The sequence below is a fragment of the Eurytemora carolleeae genome, unplaced genomic scaffold, assembly GCF_000591075.1.
Source record: "Eurytemora carolleeae unplaced genomic scaffold, Eaff_2.0 scaffold416, whole genome shotgun sequence".
NCBI lineage: Eukaryota > Metazoa > Arthropoda > Copepoda > Calanoida > Temoridae > Eurytemora > Eurytemora carolleeae.
Window position 1 is genome coordinate 122,970 of NW_019396362.1, and position 23,373 is coordinate 146,342.

Genomic DNA, 23,373 nt, shown 5'->3' on the forward strand with positions numbered 1-23,373 from the left:
ACATTAACACTTTTCATTGGAACAGTAAACCTTTGTTCACTGGAACATTATCACTTTTCATTGGAACAATAAACCCTTGTTCACTGGAACATTAACACTTTTCATTGGAACAATAAACCCTTGTTCACTTGAACATTAACACTTTTCATTGGAACAGTAAACCTTTGTTCATTGGAACAACTTTTCATTGGAACAGTAAACCTTTGTTCATTGGAACATTAACACTTTGTTCATTGGAACAGTAAACCTTTGTTCATTGGAACATTAACACTTTTCATTGAAAAAGTAAACCATTGTTCACTTGAATATTAACACTTTTCATTGCAACAGTAAACCCTTGTTCACTAGAACATTAACACTATTCATTGGAACAGTAAACCCTTGTTCACTGGAACATTAACACTTTTCATTGGAACAATAAACCTTTGTTCACTGGAACATTAACACTTTTTATTGCAACAGTAAACCTTTGTTCACTAGAACATTAACACTTTTCATTGGTACAGTAAACCCTTGTTCACTGGAACATTAACACTTTTCATTGGAAAAGTAAACCCTTGTTTACTGGAACATTTCTTTTCATTGGAACAGTAAACCCTTGTTCACTGGAACATTAAAACTTTACATTGGAACAGTAATTCATTGTTCACTGGAACATTAACACTTGTAATGCAGTGTTTAGACAGCTGTAGGACAGTGTTCTGACAGCTGAAAGTGCAGTCTTCCGAAAGCTATAGTTATGTGTTCAGATAGCTGGAGTGCAGTGTTCATCAGACATCTTTTGTTTGCTGTTCAGACAACTTTTGTACAGTGTTCAGACAATTTTGTTCAGTGTTCAGACAACTTTTGTCCAGTGTTCAGACAGTTTTTATTCAGTGTTCAGACAACTTTTGTAGTGTTCTGACAGTTTTTGTTCAGTGTTTAGACACCGTACCTAAGGTGCAGCTGTTCAGAAAGCTCTGATAAATGATAATAATCTGTCAAAAAGTCCTTGCTAGTAACAACAAAGATTGTACTAAGCTCTCCCATATCCAAATATCAAAAATATTTTTCAAAATAAATTTAATATTTTCACAGATCTGTGATATATTTCAACACAATTTTGATTTTAAATTCTACATCTAAACCAGATATTTTAAAATTTTAAACAAATGGAGGAATATTATTAAATTAGCCTGAATTATCTTTATTTACCTTATTGCCCTTAACAGATCCTTGACAGTATTCCTGTAAGTCCGACTTCTCCTTAAATCATCCCTAGAAATTAAAAATGATTTGCATTTGGATTTTATCATTAAATTAACCTGCCAAACATTCCAAAGTATTTTATATTTCTTTTAGTTAAGTGTACAGTATGTACAGTACACAGATTACAGAGCCCGAAACAGAGTATCGTCATAAAACCGAGTATCAGAAACCCGGTTTCATGAATGGGGTCAGGCTGTTTTGTTTTTCTTGAAAAGAAATATTGTTTCATATGGTTTCTGATTTGTTAAATTAAAAACTACGCAACTGTTTAGACCCCAAAAAGGAAACTCATTCAACAATACTCTCTTAAATTTCTGGCTCTGGAAGGTATGACACTAACAGCGTATATGTACATACAAGAAATTATTTGTTAAGAAAACAACAAATCTAAAACTATTGTTATTTGTGCTCCTAAAAATGTCTAAACTAATAATAAAGTATAAAGGGGGGGGGGGGGGGGGGGATCAACCCTCAAAGAAAAGTAGAGGGCTTCAAAAAATTAAAAACCAAACCCGTGAGAAAATTTCCAGTCCTGGAGAAAACTTTTTGAACTTTCAAGGAAACTTAATAAACTCAACAATTAAAATGACTCTTGGAATTCTTAGTTTATACTACTCTACCCTTCCAATCAGCTCCGAAAAAATATTTATTATTTAATAATTTTAACGGAAAACAAAATTTGAGAGTAATAACTTAATAACTAACTAGTTCAGCGACCTTGCTCAAGTTCATAAAATTCTATCCCTGACCTGACAATAGTATCTAGAGCTGCGACCCAATCTCCTGATAGAACCTCCTCCTGATCCCTCTCCAGGTGATGTAGGAGAACACTTCCCTCATCCTCAGCCTCAACACGGTCACTTGCCTCCTGCAGGAAACTTAGGGACTTCTCCTAACCAAACCAAACCAAATATCAAACCCAAACCCAAACAAAACCAAATCAAAATAACCTTTTCCAAATGAAACCAAATATTGCTTCAAACTATCATAACTTATGACATTTTAAGGGCCAAACCTTTTTTTAACAATCTCAAGTAAAATCTTGATTGTTCTATAACAAAACTTGACTGGCCCAAACCAGTCATCAACAATCCCAAACCAAAACTTTGACAATCATTAACTAAACTGGACAACCTCCTAACTAAACTTGGGTAATCCCAAACCCACATCTTGACGATTCTCAACACCAACAATCCTTAATTCAAGCTAGGCAATCCCAAACCGAACTTTAAAAATCGCAAACCAAACCAAGCTTTGACAATTTCATACTAAACTGGACAACCTATGACCAAACTTTGATAATCCCAAACCTAAACTTTGATAATCCCAAACCTAAACCTTGACAATTCTCAAAACATAGCGAACCAGATAAAATAGCAACAATCCTAATTCAAACTGGTCGGGGGTCAATCCAAAAAAAGCTTTGACAATCCCAAACCAAACTTGGATAATCCCAAACCAAAACCTTGACAATTCCCAGCCCAATTATTTGCTGACCAGACCAAATACCAACAATCCCAAACCGAACTTTGACAGTCCCAATCAAAACTTTGGCATTCCCGATCCATACATTGACAGTCCCAATCCAAACTTTGACAGTCCCAATCCAAACTTTGACAATCCCAATCCAAACTTTGACAGTCCCAATCCGAACTTTGACAGTCCTAATTCAAACTGTGACAGCGTCCAAACGTTGACATTACCAAACCAAACTTTGACAAACACAAACTGAACTTTACAACCCCATATCAAACCTGTAAAATTTAAAAAGATTCCTGTTGAGCAAATTTGAATTTAAATTATATTTAAATTAAAGCATACCAAAATACTTAGTGAAGGACTCAAATTAGCATCTACCAACCCACCCTCCNGGCTTTTGTCACAATATATCTCTTAAAATGCATTTGTCTTGTGTTTCATGTTTAGAATGAACAAAATGAATAAATTCTGGAAATCTTTGCATTTACAAACATTGTATCAATTGTATCTTGCATTGATTTATAATGATTTCAATTTATAATTATTTTTATCGTTCAGATATTTATCTTTGAATGGATCCTGTAAACCCGCAATATGTTAAGGATGTCGTCTTTGTTATAGCTAACTTTTTAGGGGGAAAAATATACTTTTTAGCTTTTTTACAAGAATTACAACGGATTCAGGATAATGTAGATATACAAATAGAATCTAAAAACCATTATTTAAAAACGTGGGGCGCCTGCAGCCCGCCCGAGTACTGTTTTAGGCGTTGATTCGTGTTTAAAATACCCATTTAAAGAGTTTTTACGGAAATTACCAATTTTCCATCGGATCTCAGAACATTTCTATAACTCAGAGACTTCTTTAAAAAATAACTCACGCGGCCGAGCTTTATTTGACTTGAGTAAGAAAGTTTTGGTGTGTACCCCATTGTGCCCCATTCTCTCAGCTTATGATTAAAGGAACAGAATTGTAGAATAAATGTATGAAAATAAGCTGGAATAAATTTGCCGCAGGATGAAAAATTTTCTTTTTATTCATATTGTTTTATTTTAAGAAGAAAATAAAGTACTGTCAACTTAAGATATTTATTCCACAACATTTTATTTTTTTTTTATTTGAAAAGGCGTTTTTACTTCTTCCAATAAAAACATCGTTTTTATATCATTGTAAATAAAAAATAACATTTACCCTAGATAATGCTTAAAACAAAAACGCTTTTTTTCTCCGAATATTAGATAAAAATGGTATACATAGATTTACGATAAGGTTTGAAATTGACTTCTCTCTGTAAAGATGTTGTAAATAATAATTATAGTCGTCTCGTTTTGTTAGATACTAGCTGAAGGGCCCGGCGTTGCCCGTTGAAATTTTTTTTGCCCATAACAACCCCCGGACACACATGAGTGAATATAGATAAAAATGTTTTCTTCTGTGTTAAAAGGAGGTTGGCTGGGGGCGCCTGATTCCCAAATCACATGAAAATTGGCATTTTTGTTAAGTCAGCGAGTCGGACAGTATTAAAGGAGTGCACTGCTTCAACAGTATTTAAGAAAAAAGAAAAATAGGCCTTCTCTCCTTCCCCATTTCTAACAGAATTTCATAGAATATTTATTCTTATCCCATAATTTTTCTTAGTTCATTAATTCCATTAATACAACTAGATTCTATCAGTGCCCCCACCCACTGTCTTCATTCTCAATATATACAGGGTTACAAACAAAGGATGAGACTGTAAAGACGACCTGAAACTCTTAACATACAGTGTCCCATATCATATTGGATTATCTCCAAGCTTTAACGACAAAATATGCACTTAATACTCGAAAAACCTAGTATTTTCTGCATGTAAATTTTTAAATAGGCCTTTTATAATTTTTTAAAATGATTCATTCTTTTTTCAATTCCGTACAGTCGTCTCTGATATTTCATCCATAGTGGGTAACCTGAGCTAATTTTATTAAAATTTGAAAATTGAACATGCTGCTAAAGTTTTTGGCTTTGCTGCCAAAATAATATATGGTTAAATGTTTAGTATACACTATACAGTGATTAAAGCGGAAATTAAAGAGAGAACTCCCAAGTTTCCTTTTTGGGGTCTATAATTAGTTTACAGTGAGAACTGTGGAATAGGAAGACAACATTAACGTAATAATTAGGTATATTTGATGTTGTTACAAAGCAATTTTTGTAAAGTAACTTTTCAAATCCCAGCTTCTCAGTGTAAAGTGCAGATATTAATGGAAGAATTAGTATAGTATGAGACTAATCATAGGAAATAATATTTTGAACCGAAAAGTTGAAAAAACTACGAAATTGTCTTAACCGATTCAGGAAACCCGGGCCCCGGGAATGGCTTTTTTTGACGATGCTCTTGTGTTAACCCATTACTACCGTCCAGCTCCCCTATCGACAGAATTACATGAAATTTTAAGTACAGCTTCATTAGGAGTCTTTCAGTATGTACAGTATGAAATGTATAGTGTGCAGTTTGCAGTGTGCAGTATGTACTTTAGACTGTGCAGTGTGCAGTTCGTAGTGTACAGTGTACAGTATACAGTGTCAAGTGTGCTGTCTGAAGTGTGCAGCATACAGTATGCAGTGTTCAGTGTTCAGCATACAGTGTGCAGTGTATAGTAAGCAGTTTGCAGTGTGCAGTTAAGAGTGTATACAGAGTGAAGTGTACAATGTGCAGTGTGCGTGTATATTGTACAGTGTGCAGTGTATGTTGTACAGTGTGCAGTGTATTTTGTACAGTGTGCAGTGTACAGTGTACAATGTTTATTGTACAGTGTGCAGTGTATAAAAACACGGTAAAACCAGAGAAATATGAGTTGAGTAAATATCTGCAGTAAATCTATCTTCAACCCGTCCGGAACACACACAGAATAAATAAAATCCACACAAATATAAGTGTTTAAATTTTTAGAAATAAAATTATTCAGATCTATAAAAAATACGTAGAGGCATACCCATTACACATTACCCATCTACAGACACAGAATTGTTCAAATCAACTTAAATAGAATTATTCTACGGAACTTGTAGAACTGTTAATATTAGAAATAGAATAATTCAAACCTACATAACTATGTAGAAATATATGCACCTACAGAAGTATAAATTGTTAAGTCGATACAAATAAAGGTCAAATATAATCAGACACAAAATATTCAAATCTACAAAAAGGAAATAAAAATTTTAATCTTCAGAAAACTGATGCATTAAATAGTTTTGAATTATTTAAATAGCCCATCATTTAGTAAAAACAAAAGATTTAGGTTAAAAAAAGTATTGGGGGGGGGGGGGGGAGCAGCTGCAAAGCTTGAGGAAAATAGAAAAAGCTGAGCAAGGTTATTAACTAGGATAATCAAACTTGAAAACATCACGAAATCCTTAAAGCAAAGTGAATGAAATAGATTCTTTAGAAACAGGTTTGCAGTTGCAGAGTCTTCAAGTTTAATTAAACATGGATTAAGATAAAGATAATAAGAACACCCTTACTAATTCCGAGCCCGCGATTTAAAAAAATTCGGGGAAATACGGCTCAGGTCTAAGCTGCCGTTGGACCTTATTTACGACTTGAGCTTTCGGATTAAAGCTGCATCTTATTTTCCACCGAGTTGAATTCAAAAAACCGGTTTAATATTCTCTTAGGCGGATTTGCATGGTAGGAATTGGCGCATTCCCAGTTTTTATGAGAACAAGACACGAAGATTGGGTCTTAAAGTTGGGTTTAAGGAATTACGACTCGAGCCGAAGCTTTTAAATCGCGGGCTCAGGATGAAGAATTGTTAAAAAATGCCCTTTTTGTTTCCCTCGCTAATTCCGGATGAAGAATTGTTAAAAATGGCGCTAACCACCCGGCTCCCTAGATCAGGATGAAGAATTGTTGAAGAATCCCCTATAATCCAGATATGGAATTGTTATAGAATCCCCTATAATCCCCCCGTCTACCCCCAGCAGGTTCAATATCCGAATCCCCAAATTATCTGACAAGAACAGTTCCTAGTAAAGACAGTTTAGTCTCATTCTTCTCCTCCCCTCTTCTCAACATAGAGATATCAAACCTTCCAGACAGAATATTCGCCTTAATAATATAGTATATTAGAAAGGTAGGTAGGTAGGTAGGTAGGTAGGTAGGTAGGTAGGTAGGTAGGTAGGTAGGTAGGTAGGTAGGTAGGTAGGTAGGTAGGTAGGTATGGAGGTAGGTAGGTAGGTAGGTAGGTAGGTATGGTAGGTAGGTAGGTAGGTAGGTAGGTAGGTAGGTAGGTAGGTAGGTATGGAGGTAGGTAGGTAGGTAGGTAGGTAGGTAGGTAGAAAAGTAATTGTACAATGTACATTACATAAGAGTACACTAAAAGGGAGTGAACTACCTGTCTATGGAAATTGTCTCCAAACGGATGTTTCCCTGCTGTCAGCATATAGTAGTAAACACAACCCAGAGAGAATATATCAACTAGACATGTTGTACTCCGATTCCCTGAATTCAAATTAACCCTTTCGTTACGAAGTTTTAAGCAATTTCAACTTTAAATCTTAATATATTTCAGTTGAGTGAAGTCAGAACAATAGAGATTGAGTTGCAATATTAAAAAATTCATCCAAGTATATGCTCCATTTCTATCATTTAGTGTTGAAAATGGGCCAACTAGCGGTTTGGAACTTGTTCGAAGTCAACCTATTTATGACGATATTGAAATTTTTCTAATTTAACTAACATAATTCAAGATTTATAAATGGAGTCCTCAAGTTAATTTCAACAAGATTACACATTTATCGTGTAAATTGGATGTTTAAAGTGTGAAAGGTGGAGTGTAGATAAGTTGAGTTCTGTAACTGAAGTTTTCTTTGAAAACAGAGGAAAAGTTGGGTTAAACCAGATGATTAAAGGGACTGTAAGCGTAATTAAAAGTAAAACTCCATGCAAAGAGGGCAATGTCAGATTTACAACGGTACCCTTGAAATCTTTGACTGTTCATCGAGTAAAGAGAGATTTTTGTTTAAATATCTTGAAACCTACTAATCCCTCTAAAATGCGGTGACCGCTCTGTGCACAGCTGATACGCTACATGTGTAACTCGACATTATAAACAGTTTCAAAATATAAGAAAGAAAATATTTCTTTTCTGTTAATTTTGTAAACTGAATATTAATATTTTTAAAATTTAACGCAACTTGCAAACAAAGTGTTAAACAATTAAACGATTTTTTTGTAGATTATATAATGGGGATAAGTCCCACAACATTCCGGCATTCACATCTTTGTATGGAGGGTCACTTGAAATAACGCTTACCTGAGCCCAAGATTTAAAAGCTTCGGCTATGGTCGTAATTCCTTAAACCCAGCTTTAAGACCAAATCTTAGACTCAACTCTCACGACAGCTTGTGTCATGTGATTGACAGCTGCGAGATCTTAGGCTCGACTTAAGGAGTTAGGCCCTATGAAAATAAAACCGGCCTTGGTTGGATTTAGTGGAGAATAAGGCTCGATGTTGAGTCTTGTTCTCATAAAAACCCGGAATGCGCAAATTACTGCCATGAAAATCCGCTAAATAGAATATTAAACCGGTTTTTTTAAACTAAACTCTGTGTAAAATAAGATGCAGCTTGAATCCGAAAGCTCAAGCCGTAAAAAAGGCCCAACGACAGCTTAGACCTGAGTCGTATTTTCTTGAATTTTGTTAATCGCCGGCTCAGTCCCTTTAAATCTTCATGAACACTTTAAAATGATCGTTTTAAATCAAAAGTAAAATAAGAATAATTAGATTTACTTTATAGGGATCATCCTTTTCTGAAAAGTATTGAAACATCGTCTTAGCAAAATAAATTAAATCCACGGAAAAACTAAAATGCTTGATAATGAAAAGTATTAGACGCAATTAAAAGAATGATTTAATAATTCACAAAATTTTGCTTAATCATTAATGTAAATAACAGCTAAATAATTTAAATATTTATTCCCCTTTTTAAAAAAAAACTGTTGATAAAACTTTCCACACTTCAAAACTGTATTTGCTTAAAGTTTTCTTTTTTAAAATTATTGTTTAAACACGGAGCGTTCTTTTGCAAAAATTTTCTCTAAATTTGACAAAGTGTACGAAAAGAAAATACATTTTTTTAAAAATTACGTTTCTTACACTTGGTCAAAGGAATTGAGTCTTTGCCACAAACTCGGATTTTTAAATCCCAATTTCTTTAAAACCAAATGTCGTAGACCGTAGGTATTTTAAAATATGAATTCTGGTGGATCAAACAATGTAAGTTTGAAATATGTAAGCTTGAAATATGAAAGGTATGCAACATCTGGTTTTTGAGATTTAGGTATTATAAAATTGGCATTTGTGGCAAAAACTCAATTCCTTTGGACCCCGAGAGAAAATATATTATTCAAAAACGATTTACAGCACTAATTGTACAACAGAAAAAGAATAAATAAACCATAATTTGTTTTTCTATAATCCGTGCTTACCCTCAAAAACCCATCCTTTAGGTCCCTCGAGTCCCTCCCTTTATAATTGACTAAAATTCCACCTTGAACTAAGCCCCCTAGTTAAATAAAAATATTCCTACCCAACAACATCTCCGGAGCTATCCAACCCTCCGTCCCTGCAATACCAGACCTCTGGGAGAAGGACATCCGTCCCAACTTTAACTTCTTACATAAACCAAAATCTGAAATCATGGCTCGAACTTCTCCCCTCCGTCCTGGCAGGGAGATAAGAACATTTTGAGGCTTTATGTCCCTAGAAACATGGTTTCATTGCAGATTAAGTTGCGAATTATGAAGTTTTTAAGGAAATTAAATTGCATCATAAAAATTGAAATGTCCATTAAATTTTTCTTATCATATTATGACAAACATAAAACAAATTTACGTCCAACATATATTGACTTTTGTAACTGCGTCTCGTAAAATTAACTAACTATGCATGAATTTATAAAGATTTTGTCCTTTTATCTTTTTAATGTTTTACTCAAAGAAAAGTGAAAGTTAATCCATTCCTGTGTGCTATATCAAGTCCATGAAGATGTGCCAGTCCTTGAACGGATTGCCTAAAAATGTATTTTTCTTTAAAAATTGTTGATTTATATTTCTATGTTTAGTGGTGGATGAACTTAGCGAAATGATTGAGGATTTCATTTTTCAAACTTTGGCTCGATGTAATAATGAGGTTTTATTTTTATAAGGAATATTTAAAGATTTTGTTTAACATTAGTCGACATAATTTTAAGTTACTTTAAAACTATAGAGAGTGGCATGTCCGATTCACATGGTTAACCTTAAATGCTTTGTCTGATCAAGAATGATTGAGATATCCATATTTTTCTCTTTGTAAGAAAAAACCTTTTTGAATTGTGGTTTCTATTCAAAAGTGACTTACGATTTTCTGCTGAATTATCCATTTTTAAAAGGTACCACTGTGAATTTAGCATGCCCCTTATTTTTATTTTTTGATGGAATGTAATTTCCAATTACAATAACAGTCCCTAGTGCCAATGTTAACCTGAATACTGAAGTTATATCCAAGACATCTGTTCTGTATTTCCCCTCAATATACTCCTGAAGAGTTGCCGCGCATAGTTCCAAAGCTATATAACGGAACTGGCGGCATTGTTCCATACAGAAGTAACGGATTACATTAGGATGCTCATCACTCTCCCTGAACATGTGTACAGTGGTAGGCGATTATATAAATACAATGAAGACGACCTTTTTATTGAAGTTTTGATTGTTAAAAACCTTTTTATGTTACGTAGGCGATTATATAAATACAATAAAGACCACCTTTTTAATTGAAGTTTTGATTGCTAACAACCTTTTTTAAGTTATGTAAGCGATTATATAAATACAATAAATAAATAAAGTGCCCATAGTGGATATCGAGATCAAGCGATCGGAATTATGAGCATCCAACTCAAAAGTTCCCAACTCTGGTACTCCCAGTTATAGAATTCGAATTTCAAATTTGCAACTATTTGAATTCTCTGGTTTAAACTTAATACTTGAGCAAGTAAACAATGTTATAGACAAGAGAAAGGTTACAAGGGAAATAATAATGAATCTTGAAAACATATTACATAAAACAAAAAAAGAGAGAAATTAAGAAATTAAACAAGAAACAGGTTGAAACATTAGACAGTAGAAAGGTTAAGACAATAGACAAGAGAGAGGTTGAGACATTATACAAGAGTAAAGTTAAAGCATTAGACAAGAGTATAGTTAAAACAAAAAACAAGAGAGAGGTTCAGACATTAGACAAGAGTAAAGTTAAGCATTAGACGAGGAATGTTAAGATATAAGAAAGGTTAAGATTTTAGACATAAGAAAGGTTAAGATATTGGACACAAGAAAAGTTAATCATTAGACAAGAGAATGGTTAAGATATTGGACATGAGAGAAATTAAGACGAAATACAAGAATAGGATTAAGGCATCATAGAAGTAAGAGATAAGACATTAGATAAAACATTTTTAACCTGAGTAGGTCAACTTCTCTATCTGCTATAGAGAAGCAAGCAGCTAGCACTCGTTTAACAGCTACATCACGTCCATCAAAACTTCCCTAAACAGTCAACAGTTAACAGTTAACAGCAACAGTCAACAGTCGTCAACAAGCAACAGTCAACAGCCAACAGTCAGCAGTCAGCAGTCTACAGTCAACAGTCAACCGTCAGCTGTCAACAGTCAACAGTCAACAGTCAACATTCAACAGTCAACAGTCAACAGTCAACAGTCAACAGTCAACAGTCAACAGTCAACAGTCAACAGTCAACAGTCAACAGTCAACAGTCAACAGCATTAAATATCTAGATTCTTTGTTTCAAAAGTAAATTAATTTTATCAAAATTTTAAAAGTTTGTTCTTAAAAAGTTTTGTTTTTAATTTGTTGAAAAATCTGAGATGGTTTAAAAAGTATTTTTTCATAATATAAGAAAATACAAGCGGTTGCAATGAAAATATCTTTTAAGGGAAAATAGTTTTTTAGAAAGAGCAGCGTAAAGCGCCTTTAGCAATTGGACTTTTTTATGTTATGAACTCAATATTTAACCGTCCTGAATTCTAAATGGAGACTGACGCGGTAAAAAATTAATTAGCTTTGGCTTAAAGATGGCATTTGTATACGTGGATAACAATATGGAAATCATTGTTAAGATATATTTTTCATTTTTCATATTGTTGCATTTACTATGTATAATTTTAATAAAAGTTAAATTCACGAGAGAATGAAAAAAGTTTCAACACGGCCAAGAAATGATGGTTCACCATAATAAATATCCAATAGCAAATAAAGGATTTTAAAACGTTTAATAAATTTCACAAATCCCCTGAAGATTCTTCCAAAGGCCTGTTTTATAGGATGTAAGATTTCAAATGCAGGCCGAGTTAAGTAATGTCCTTGATATATTAATCAAATAAGTTCCTGGAAAGAAGCCAAATCAAGAGTAAGGTGCAGTAAAACTAACATTTACAGCCACATAAACCTCAACATAAACCTTCAGGGTACATAGAGATATGTAGAACTCATCTGCTCTAATATTCTCTAATAGAACCAGGAGGTGGATTTCTAGATCTTCTCTAATAGAACCAGGATTAGGATATCTAGATGTCTCTAATAGAACCAGAAGTTGGATATCTAGATTTTCTCTAATTGAACCAGGAGTAGGATATCTAGATATCTCTAATAGAACCAGGAGAAAGATATCTAAATCTTCTCTAATAGAACTAGGATTAGGATATCTAGATATCTCTAATAGAACCAGGATTATGATATCTAGATATCTCTAATAGAACCAGAAGTTGGATATCTAGATTTTCTCTTATAGAACCAGGAGTAGGATATCAAGATATTCTCTAATAGAACCAGTATTAGGATATCTAGATATCTCTAATAGAACAAGAAGTTGGATATCTAGATTTTCTCTTACAGAACCAGGATTAGGATATCTAGATTTTCTCTAGAACCAGGAGTAGGATATCTAGATATTCTCTAATAGGACCAGGAGTAGGATATCAAGACCAGGAGTAGGTTATCTAGATATTCTCTAATAGAACCAGGAGTAGGATATCAAGATATTCTCTAATAGGACCAGGAGTAGGATATCAAGATATTCTCTAATAGGACCAGGAGTAGGATATCAAGATATTCTCTAATAGGACCGGGAGAAGGACATCTAGATCTTCTCTAATAGAACCAGGAGTAAGATATCAAGACCAGGAGTAGGATATCAAGATATTCTCTAATAGGACCGGGAGAAGGACATCTAGATCTTCTCTAATAGAACCAGGAGTAAGATATCAAGACCAGGAGTAGGTTATCTAGATATTCTCTTATAGAACCAGGAGTAGGATATCAAGATATTCTCTAATCGAACCATGAGTAGGATATCTAGATATTCTCTAATAGAACCAGGAGTAGGATATCTAGATCATCTCTAATAGAACCAGGAGTAGGATATGTAGATCTTCTCTTATATAACCAGGAGTAGGATATCTAGATATTCTCTAACAGAACCAGGAATCAAGATATTTTCCAAGCCATAAGTTTAAGAAAAATCCTAAAACTAAGAAAAGTAGAAAAGTTTAGACCTGGTAACATCTGGTGAGTCTGAGGATATTTGATCGGGAGAAAAATGTTTGATATTAAACAAAACTTCCTGATCGATAACTAAGGTTTCCGCCTAGGTTACAATTCAGAGGACTGGACGTTGGCTCCAAAACGTGATTTGGCCATTTCTAACACCGAAGTTATCTTTTTCAAGCGTAAATATCTTACAATCCAAGCCCAGTAGAACAAAACTAATTATAAGGTGTAATAGTTATTTTTTAATGAATCTTGATTTAATAACCCTGTTTTGGGACTTATTTTTCCTGCAATTGGAAAAATATGCCCAATTAAAAGAGAGTTTTTTAAGATCAAATTATGACTTTAATTTATCACATACGCCTTCTGATTCTTCTGATCTTTAGACCAGAAAAAACTGTTCTTTGGTCTCTTATTAATAGAATTTATTTTGAATTTATATTATGATATATTTATTACTTACTTCTTTTTTGTTCTCACATAATGATATGTTTTTAAGAATCCACCCCCTCAANGGTTGTATAAACTAAAGTATGCATGATAAAACCTTATGGATTAAAAAAAAACTGTCTTTTATGGCCTTGATTTAAAAAAAACGGTATTGAACTCCCTGCTCTTGAGAATAAATGTGAGAGGAAATGTAAGGGATTATATACATCTCTGTTGTGTAATGAAGGAGAAGCTTCCATCTCAAAAGACAGTAATAGAAAGAAAGAAAGAATCCAGAAAAAACCCAGGATTTTCAACACCATAAAAATTGTTCTTCTCATTCGGAGAAGAACGGTAAAGAAAAAATTGAGAACTTAACAATATTGATTTTAGTTTATGGGATAGGCATTATTAAAGTACTTAGTTTAATTATGTTAAAGAGACTGTAAGCGCAATTTAAAGTAACCCTCCGTAAAAAGTTGACAAGTGAGATTCACAACGGTACCCTTCAAACCAGTGTTACGGATCCGGATCCGGATCCGGTCGGATCCGTATCATTTGGTCGGATACGGATCCGGATCCGTATCAGGATGCGGATCCGATATGGATCCGGGTAGCGTCAAAAATTAACCAAAACCATGGAATAAATAAATCAAAATGGTTCGTGAATGTATTATTTACATTTTACATGACGAAAATTTTTCAAAATTATCTTTAATAATTTAATGTTTACATTTATATAATAGTAAATTAATGACGACATTTTTAAAATAATAAATATAGTTTATAAATTATAACCTTGCATAACATTTAAAAGGGAAAATCCGATTCACAGAATCAAAAGTTACCTCGGATCCGGATCCGGATCCGTATCAAGAGCGGGATCCGGATCCATGAACACGGATGCGGATCCGCGGATCCGGATCCAAATCAAAATGATATGGATCCGAAACACTGCTTCAAACATTATGCTATTTAATAATCTGGAGAATATTGTCACGTTTAAAGGGAGTGACCGGCTATGTAAGGTAGTTGAACTGAGTATGCAGTGTTGTGGAAAACTTCTTTCGGATTCATTTGAGGCATATTAAACTTTTTAAAGATATGTAAATCCTGAGTTTGAGCGCAAATTCGACGTTCAAAACTCCTACTTTGGGGGTGGATACGTTTACAGAATTAGTTTTATTAAATTATTACATAACAACAACGAAAAATAAAGTAAAAAATAAAAATTATACAGTTGTCTAATTAGATTTATAGGAACATATTTCTCAAAAGAAATTTGTCAATAAATCAATGCTAAAATCGATTATTTCGTTTTCATTATTATATTGAATTTCTAATTTTCTTTGTATTTATTCGCAGATTTCTTCAAATTCTTCAAATATCGTCTTTTCAATAATAATTCTAGAAAATCTACGAGCATCTTTGTGAATAATGAGAAACCAGAATAATGAGATAATAGAAACCGATAATTGAACAAGATTACTTATTTTCGATGATAAGATTATTTTTATTTTCTCAACATGTTCCTTTTCATGACGTCTGTAGTTTATTGTAGAACTTTTTTTATATTTTATGTCGACATTATTTAATAATCTAAAAAAACTAATTCTAAAAACGTATCCACCCCCAAAGTAGAAGTTTTGAGCATCGAATTTGCGCTCAAACTCAGGATTTACAGATCTTAAAAACGTTTAATATGTCTCAAATGAATCCGAAAGAAACTTTCCACAACACTGCATACTCAGTTCAACTACCTTACATAGCCGGTCACTCCCTTTAAATGTGTTTAATTCTGATAATTCTTAAATGTTTTCCTACGGTAGAAGTTACTTTTGTAGAGAAACCACAATTGAAAACAGTCAATTTTTAAAACTATAAACATTAATATTAAAATCATACTTGAGCAGACAAAACTGTTAAGGGCCCCGTTGTGTCTTGTGAGCATCACTTGAAATTATGCTGACAGTCCCTTTAATATTATATTAAATTTCCAACCGAATATTATGCTGACAGTCCCTTTAATATTATATTAACTTTCCAACCGAATATTATGCTGACAGTCCCTTTAATATTATATTAACTTTCCAACCGAATATTATGCTGACAGTCCCTTTAATATTATATTAACTTTCCAACCGAATATTATGCTGACAGTCCCTTTAATATTATATTAACTTTCCAACCGAATATTATGCTGACAGTCCCTTTAATATTATATTGAATTTCCAACCGAATGGACATTGATCCAACAACAGATTTGAACCAGGAGTTAATCGAGTAATAGAAAATTTAAATCTGAATAAAATATTTGAAAGAATATTGGCTCCGGATGAGAAATGGCATCGGTTGCAGGAAGCAGTAGAGCTTGCATTGGAAAACAACAATAAAAAAGAAAATATACGAATACATATATTCACCATTTTCTCAAATCCAGGAAGTTTAATTGAAGAAAATTTATTTGCAAAAGCTTGAAATCAATGCAAATATGTTAAGTAAAAATATTGTTTTCCGGTTCTAATCCTAAACACTAAGTAAAATGATAAAAATAAGCTGCCAGAAATTCTGGAGAAAAAAAAACGAGAAAAAAACAAGAAATATCTGAAAATTGTCAAATTTCATGATTTGAAATATGATTTGGATTTCTTAAAAGGACCGTTAACTTATTTGGGTAATTTCGGGGTAAACTAAATAGCTTATTAGCTATTAAGTAGAATTGGTCTTACTTTTCAAAGACAACTGTGGCCGGAGAAAAAGCCGTTTTTTCGTTCAGAATTCGAGCGCAAAGGGAGTGTCCCATTTATGATGTTATTTTATCGATGTCATTGATTAAAAAAATTTCGATTATAAAATTAAACTGTAATATCTAATCGATATTTTTTTATACTTTCTTTTTCTTCCATAACATTTTTTTTAGCGCATAGAACATTTTGTATCGCTTCTCTGTAAAATGCTGCAAATAGAACGCGGCATGAAAAATGAAAGGTTGCGCTCATACGGGAACGGGATTTTAAATTATATTTGGGTAGTTCAAAGTTGATAATAAATTAGACAACTGATTGAGGGGTGTCATCATCCGAGGGGGTAGGGGGGGGGGAATCTAGGATTTTTAACCTTTCTGGCAATAACAGATATCGGTTGGAGAACTAACAGAAGCTATGTATGTGTGGAGAGAACCGAATAAAGAGCGGTTCTCCCATCCCTCTCCGAAAGGTTTAAAAATAAACTATTTTGGATTACTCATAAATGCATCATTGCAAGTAAGATGTATATTTTACTTACAACGAACACGGAGTTAAATCTTTGAACCGAAATTGCGTAATGATTTATTGATTGTCAAGCGTCGTCTTTGTGTATACATTTTAAATGTTTTAATACGAAAAACGTAAATTTATTGCTAACTCAAAATTCAAAAGTTTTCATATTTATAATAGATAATGCATAATGGCATTGAAGTATGATAAATTTAAATTTTTTTGGACGGATGTTTTTTTAAACGTCTAGTATAAAAAATCGGCTTTTACTGCGACCACAGTTTTCTTTGAAAAGTAAGACTAATACCAATTAACAGCGAATAGGCTGCTTAATTTACCATGAAATTAACCAAATAAGTGAACGGTCCCTTAAAAGTTTATTTAGTTTTCTAGCTTTGACAATAAGGTGTCATTGGAAAAAGTTAGAGATCTGCTGATGTAAAAGAAATTAACAACTAATTTGGTAGAAAGGGCAAGCTTGGGTTTAGAACAGGGTATCCCCAGAACTCTTTTGATAGGACTGAACAAATTTCATGGGGTTTCTTGAGTTCTTTTATCATTTGGTTACAAGGCTCATCCTTTTATAGTTTTATTTGATTTAACTAGAATATATTTTACGCAAAACTAAGTAACTTTTAGATATTATTAATTATTAAGTTCTAGGTTTTAATTCCATTTAATTCTTATCTAATCATAGACTTTCAGGTTTTCATGTCATTTAATTCTCATTTAATCATTTGTGACTTTCAGGTTTTCATGTCATTTAATTCTCATTTAATCATTTGTGACTTTCAGGTTTTCATGTCATTTAATTCTCATTTAATCATTTGTGACTTTCAGGTTTTCAGGTCATTTAATTCTCATTTAATCATTGAGTTCAAGGTTTTCAGGTCATTTAATTCTCTTTAATTATTGAGTTCCAGGTTTTCAGGTCATTTAATTCCCATTTAATCATTGAGTTCCAGGTTTTCATGTCATTTAATTCTCTTTAATTATTGAGTTCCAGGTTTTCAGGTCATTTAATTCTCATTTAATCATTGAGTTCCAGGTTTTCAGGTCATTTAATTCTCATTTAATCATTGAGTTCCAGGTTTTCATGTCATTAAATTCTCATTTGATCATTAACTTTCAGGTTTTCACGTCATTTAATTCTCATTTGATTATTAACTTTCAGGTTTTTATGTCATTTAATCATTGCGTCACAGATTTCAATTATGAAAGGGGGGGGGGGCATATTTCCAGAATCCCTACCCCCCTCCATATCTCTCTGACAGGAGATCGTGATTTTAAAATATAAAGGAATATTAGAGGATGACACTTCAAATTACAAGTTTTCCTATGTGTATATCTTTTTCTAAAAACTATATAATCATTTTGCCAAAAGTTAAAGTTTACTGTGGTTAGAAAGAAATTTCGCAGCAGCGGGGAGGGGGGGGGGGAGAGGGGGGTATAACCCTATATATATATATATACTGCCCTCGGCCCCTACTCATAAATCTAATAAACATCCTTCCTAAATGCTTTATATGAAATATTGGGACAGTTTGCCAAAAAGATTGAGTGTTTATCACAAATAGTCCGGAGGCCAGAAGGTCAAGCAGCTAGGTTTAAAGAAACGGAGATAGTAGCTTTTGTGTGGATATTGGTAATCCTAAACATTGATCTTGTTATCCAATGTGGGCACTTATAAATCTTGGTACCTTAATTAAAGTTATCGAGAGTTACCACACAAAAGTTTTGACTTTAGAGGTTGAAAATTATGTTTTGAGTCTAGTTAATCTTGAACTCTTTATCTGATATTAAGTGTGAGCACTTCTAAATTGGAGGATTAATAAATTAATCCGTAGATTTGCATAAAATGAAGATCAATGTTTATAAATTTGAAGATTAATAAATTAATCCGTAGATTTGGATAAAATGAAGATCAATGTTTATAAATTTGAGGATTAATAAATTAATCCGTAGATTTGCATAAAATGAAGATCAATGTTTATAAATTTGAGGATTAATAAATTAATCCGTAGATCTGCATAAAATGAAGATCAATGGTTAATCCTGAGATTCACAACACAAAGTGATGACTTCTGGTCAGTGGTCATTCTTTTAACTCTCAGGAAGATAAATAAATAAATATTCAGTGAAGATTTGCCGCTCATCCTCCCCCCTTTCCTTATTTCTAATTTCCCATAAACTGAATTGTTGAAACTATTAAACGAACAACTTAAGGTTGATCCTTTCCAACAAACCTCTTGTAATTGCGTCAATGCATACACTTACAGAGTAATAGATTGGAAACCCAGCGTTGCCTAGGGTATTTAAAATTAATCCCGTCGTTTACCCGCGCTTGGTCGTAAATTACGATTTTAGCTATTTCTTCCTATAAAAGTGGACCCACTCCGTTTAGAATCTCAAAACCAAGCTACATTCCCGTGGTTCTCCTGAGTTCCCCAATTAAACTAGTCAAGGGGTTCATGAGTTATGATCAGACATACAAACAAACAGAGATTACAACTTTATATATATATATATACCTATACGGCTATTAAAGATTATATCTTCATTAGTATAAAATGCGTTAAAGAAAAAGTAAAGCCAGTAAAATGGTAAATAAAAAATATGTTTTCCCCTCAAAATTTTAAGAAGGGCTTCCTTGACCCTGAAAAAGTTAAATAACACTAACAAGCCACCAGAGAATGAGATTAGTTTACAAAAAAGTATTGCATGTTTATTAATGATTTTAAATAATGTTATATCTTAAACTGTAATAACTGATCTTCATAGACAAAACAAATTATAAATTAAAAACTCTTGAGATATTTTCAATTAAAAGAAAAAGCAAATATGAAAATAATTGTTTATAATCCTAACCTAGTTCAACTTCAGTTTAAATACAACGGAACTTTAATAAATTTATGTGGGAGCTGCGATATAGAAAGTCTTAAAGCCAACAGATCGGATTTTAGCTAGTATTATTAATTTCATTTTTATCATTATTATTATTATTTTTATTATTACTATTATACAGCGTTTGGTATATGTAATATCCAGTGCAAGATCAGTGTTTGATCCTGGATCAATGCTTACTCCTGAATCAGTTGTTTTAGATCCTGGATCAGTGTTTAATCTTTGATAAATGTTTTATCCTGAATCAGTTGATTTAGCTCCTAAATCAGTATTTGATCCAAGATCAATTTTGATTCAAGGTTGATTCTGATTCAATCTCTAAAATTTTTTGTTATTTTCTCCGATCACCCGCTGATCCTAGCTTTGAGACTCCCAGTCCCAATATGAATAAGTTCCTACCTTATACACGAATGTTCCCTCGCACCCTTTCCCAAGAACTATATCAGGATGGAAGGTTAGGTTCCCAACCCTAATCTCTCCGGTAGCCAGCTCAACAGGGTTAGCTGTTATCTCATAATTGCTATGACTGTTAACCGAACCTGAAAATTCAACCATAAAAATTTATGTTAAAAGGACTGTAAGCGTAATTTCATGTGACCCTCCATTTAAAGACAATTGAAAAATTATAAACATTGATATCTAAATCATACTTGATCAGACAAATCCTTTCAGGGTACCGTTGTGAATCGGACATTGCCTTCTTAGAATGGAGGGTAACTTGAATTAAGTGTAAATATTTCAAGTCTTTATCTAGAAAAATCAAGACCAACAAAGAGGGAAAAGGGATAAGGAATAAGGATGGATTAAAAAAAATAAAAGTCTAAAAAGTTACCCTGAGAGGCTGAGTTGCTGTGTGTTCCCATCCTCTCCCAGACCTTGAACTGATATTTCACAAACCTGACAAAAACTTCATATTTTACACTTTTCTAATTTTCCTCCAGAAATGAGTTTCTTCTCCGTTAACAGATAAGTCAGATAGAACAAGAAAGTATTGGTTCTGAGCTGGAAACTCTAGTATTGAGGATATCGAGATCAATGCTTCTCTCATCTTTTTGTTGATCTGCAGATTAATTAAATTTTATATGATATCCAAAAAAGTTTCCAAAATTCAACCAATCAGAGTGTCATTTGCAGAAACCGAACAGCCAATCAGAAGCCAGGAAATGTTGCGCGACACCAATGAGAGAACTCTCATTGGTCGAAGCCCAGCATGAATATCCAAAAGAGAGGATTAAGTAGAAATTTAAAAGTGTCGACAGTGAATATTGAGTATCTAATTAGAGAGTTTCCAGTTCTGGTACAACGGTACAACTTTGTGACCTCGTAGCTCCTCTAGTTCTGATTTTACTATTATTTTTGTTGAGTGAAACTGAATAAAGCTAATTCGTTAGCACTGTCGTTCACAAAATATTTCGTTCGTTAACGAAAACATGCCCATCTCTAAATCCGGGCTTGCCTTAAAAAACAGATCTTTTTGTTGAAAATATCAAAACCATGAGAAGTATGATTTAATGACTGAACTTTAAGAATGTTGAGTGAATACAAGATGCAGTATAGTTTCAACTTGAATATAAATATGAATATGAATATGAATAAAGAATATGAATAATGAACAATATCTTCATCCTTTTTTGTCAGGCAGAGAAATGAGTTAAAGGGAATGATATCAATTTTTTAAAAAATGGGTAAAATAGAACTAAAACAAACATTATCTGGATTTTGACCCTAGACCGTAGACAAATAATTTCTTTTGGCTTTAATGTTTTCAGTGCATAGGATTCTAAACCAAATCATGATAAAAACGTTGTTTTCAATCGAACAAAAGACGAACTAGACTAGATTGAGAGATAGTTATATTTCTCCTATACTCTCATAAGCCAAATAAATGAAATTATAAAGCTACAGGGTGTCCGAATAAACATGGGAATTCAAAACGAATTCGATATCGTCTTTTCAAATAATTCTTTGATTTAGTATAGTGATACCTACTGAGAAAGCTTTAATCTGTAAGAGTTTCGTGAGCTATGTTCACATATTGTTTATTTATGTTTTGACTGCATACGGTTGTACTTAGTAAAACAAGAAAATTGCAGTATACAAACAGATTCACTGTTCATCTTCCGGAGACATTGTTGACACATCTTTACAGCCATTTACCGTTTTCATAAATTAAACTCTAGCAGACATAATTATATTATGGCTTTTGAAATTAGGTATTACAATGCTAATTCATAACAAAGACGATATCCAATTCGTCAATAAATTCCCATGTTTTTTGGGACACACTGTAGCAAAACGAAAATATTTTTCAAAATTTAGTTTTCATACATAAAATCTAAATTGAAATTCAACCAAGTTTTATGTTCAAAATTTTTAAAGAGTTGCCGTGTCAAATAAACATAACTTTGTTAAAACGTTATTATAAGTTTACTAAAACCTGACACAACAATGCATTCTGTGGATCAAATAAAAATGAGCTACATTTTGCTCTTGTACGGCGGTAGGCGATTATATCAATATAATGAAGGCGACTTTTTATTTAAGTTTTAATTCTTGACGAGCTTTTTTCGAATTACAAGTTTACACTAAATTAAACAGAAGCATTTTTAATAAAGAGTTTCTCATTGTTTCAATTTTTTTGTGTATCCTTGCTGTTTAAAAGCTTGATATAAGTCAAAGTGAAACTAGGAAGTCGTCTTCATTGTATTGATATAATCGCCTAACACTGTACCTAAAAAGTGAACATTTCCTTTAAACCTATTTATCGTTATATCTAATTGCTTAGTTGCAGAATCTTATATCTATTCTCAGAACCCATCTCAGAGCAAATCTTTTGGATTTGAAACAAGAGATTTTAGTGCTCAGACAATTCTGATACCAACATAAAGGGACTGTAAGCGTCATTTCAAATTAGTCTTCATGCAAAGATCGTAAGGCCGGATTCACAACGGTACCCTTAAAACCTTTTTCTGATCAATGATGTGGAAAACATTGTCTTGTTTCTAGGGTTAAAAGGGTTTACTTATGAATATTCCTAAATGTTTTCCTGCAGTAGAAATGCGCAAGTCGCTTTAGTAGAAAAACCACAATTGAAAATAATCAGTTGTTCAAATTTATCCACACTAATATCTAATTAATACTTGATCAGACACAGCTTTTAGGGTTACCTTGTAATTCGGGCATCGCCAGCTTTGCATGGAGGGTCAATTAAAATTACACTTACTGGTCCTTTAAGGCGTTAAACTGTGCCATATAAATATAAAGGTTAGTTGCTGAAGAATATGATCTATCCCATAAAACATTTATGGTTTGAATCATTTTTGGATCACAAAAAAGGTTGAGTATAAATTTCACTTTCATTTTTTTTTATCAAGAAAATGTATTTAAATAATACCTGATGAACCAAATAACTGTAAAGAAGAGAACAAGAAAAATCAGTTTAAGCTCCTGATAAAGTGCAAATTTAAACA

The 23,373-nt window shown here is 32.9% G+C and overlaps 1 protein-coding gene across 1 annotated transcript in view; it reads right to left on the reverse strand.

Moving 5' to 3' along the window:
* LOC111701737 (serine/threonine-protein kinase/endoribonuclease ire-1) overlaps positions 1 to 23,373 on the reverse strand; it is a 58,149-nt gene that overhangs the window by 18,361 nt on the left and 16,415 nt on the right. The window contains exons 15-25 of the mRNA XM_023473146.1: positions 23,298 to 23,350; positions 20,736 to 20,800; positions 20,303 to 20,442; positions 11,209 to 11,294; positions 10,237 to 10,392; positions 9,734 to 9,784; positions 9,302 to 9,474; positions 7,104 to 7,210; positions 6,725 to 6,817; positions 1,998 to 2,140; positions 1,195 to 1,257 (exon numbers count right to left, since the gene is read on the reverse strand). Coding sequence (XP_023328914.1) covers positions 1,195 to 1,257; positions 1,998 to 2,140; positions 6,725 to 6,817; positions 7,104 to 7,210; positions 9,302 to 9,474; positions 9,734 to 9,784; positions 10,237 to 10,392; positions 11,209 to 11,294; positions 20,303 to 20,442; positions 20,736 to 20,800; positions 23,298 to 23,350 — 1,130 coding nt within the window. The remainder of the gene's footprint in view (positions 1 to 1,194; positions 1,258 to 1,997; positions 2,141 to 6,724; positions 6,818 to 7,103; positions 7,211 to 9,301; positions 9,475 to 9,733; positions 9,785 to 10,236; positions 10,393 to 11,208; positions 11,295 to 20,302; positions 20,443 to 20,735; positions 20,801 to 23,297; positions 23,351 to 23,373) is intronic.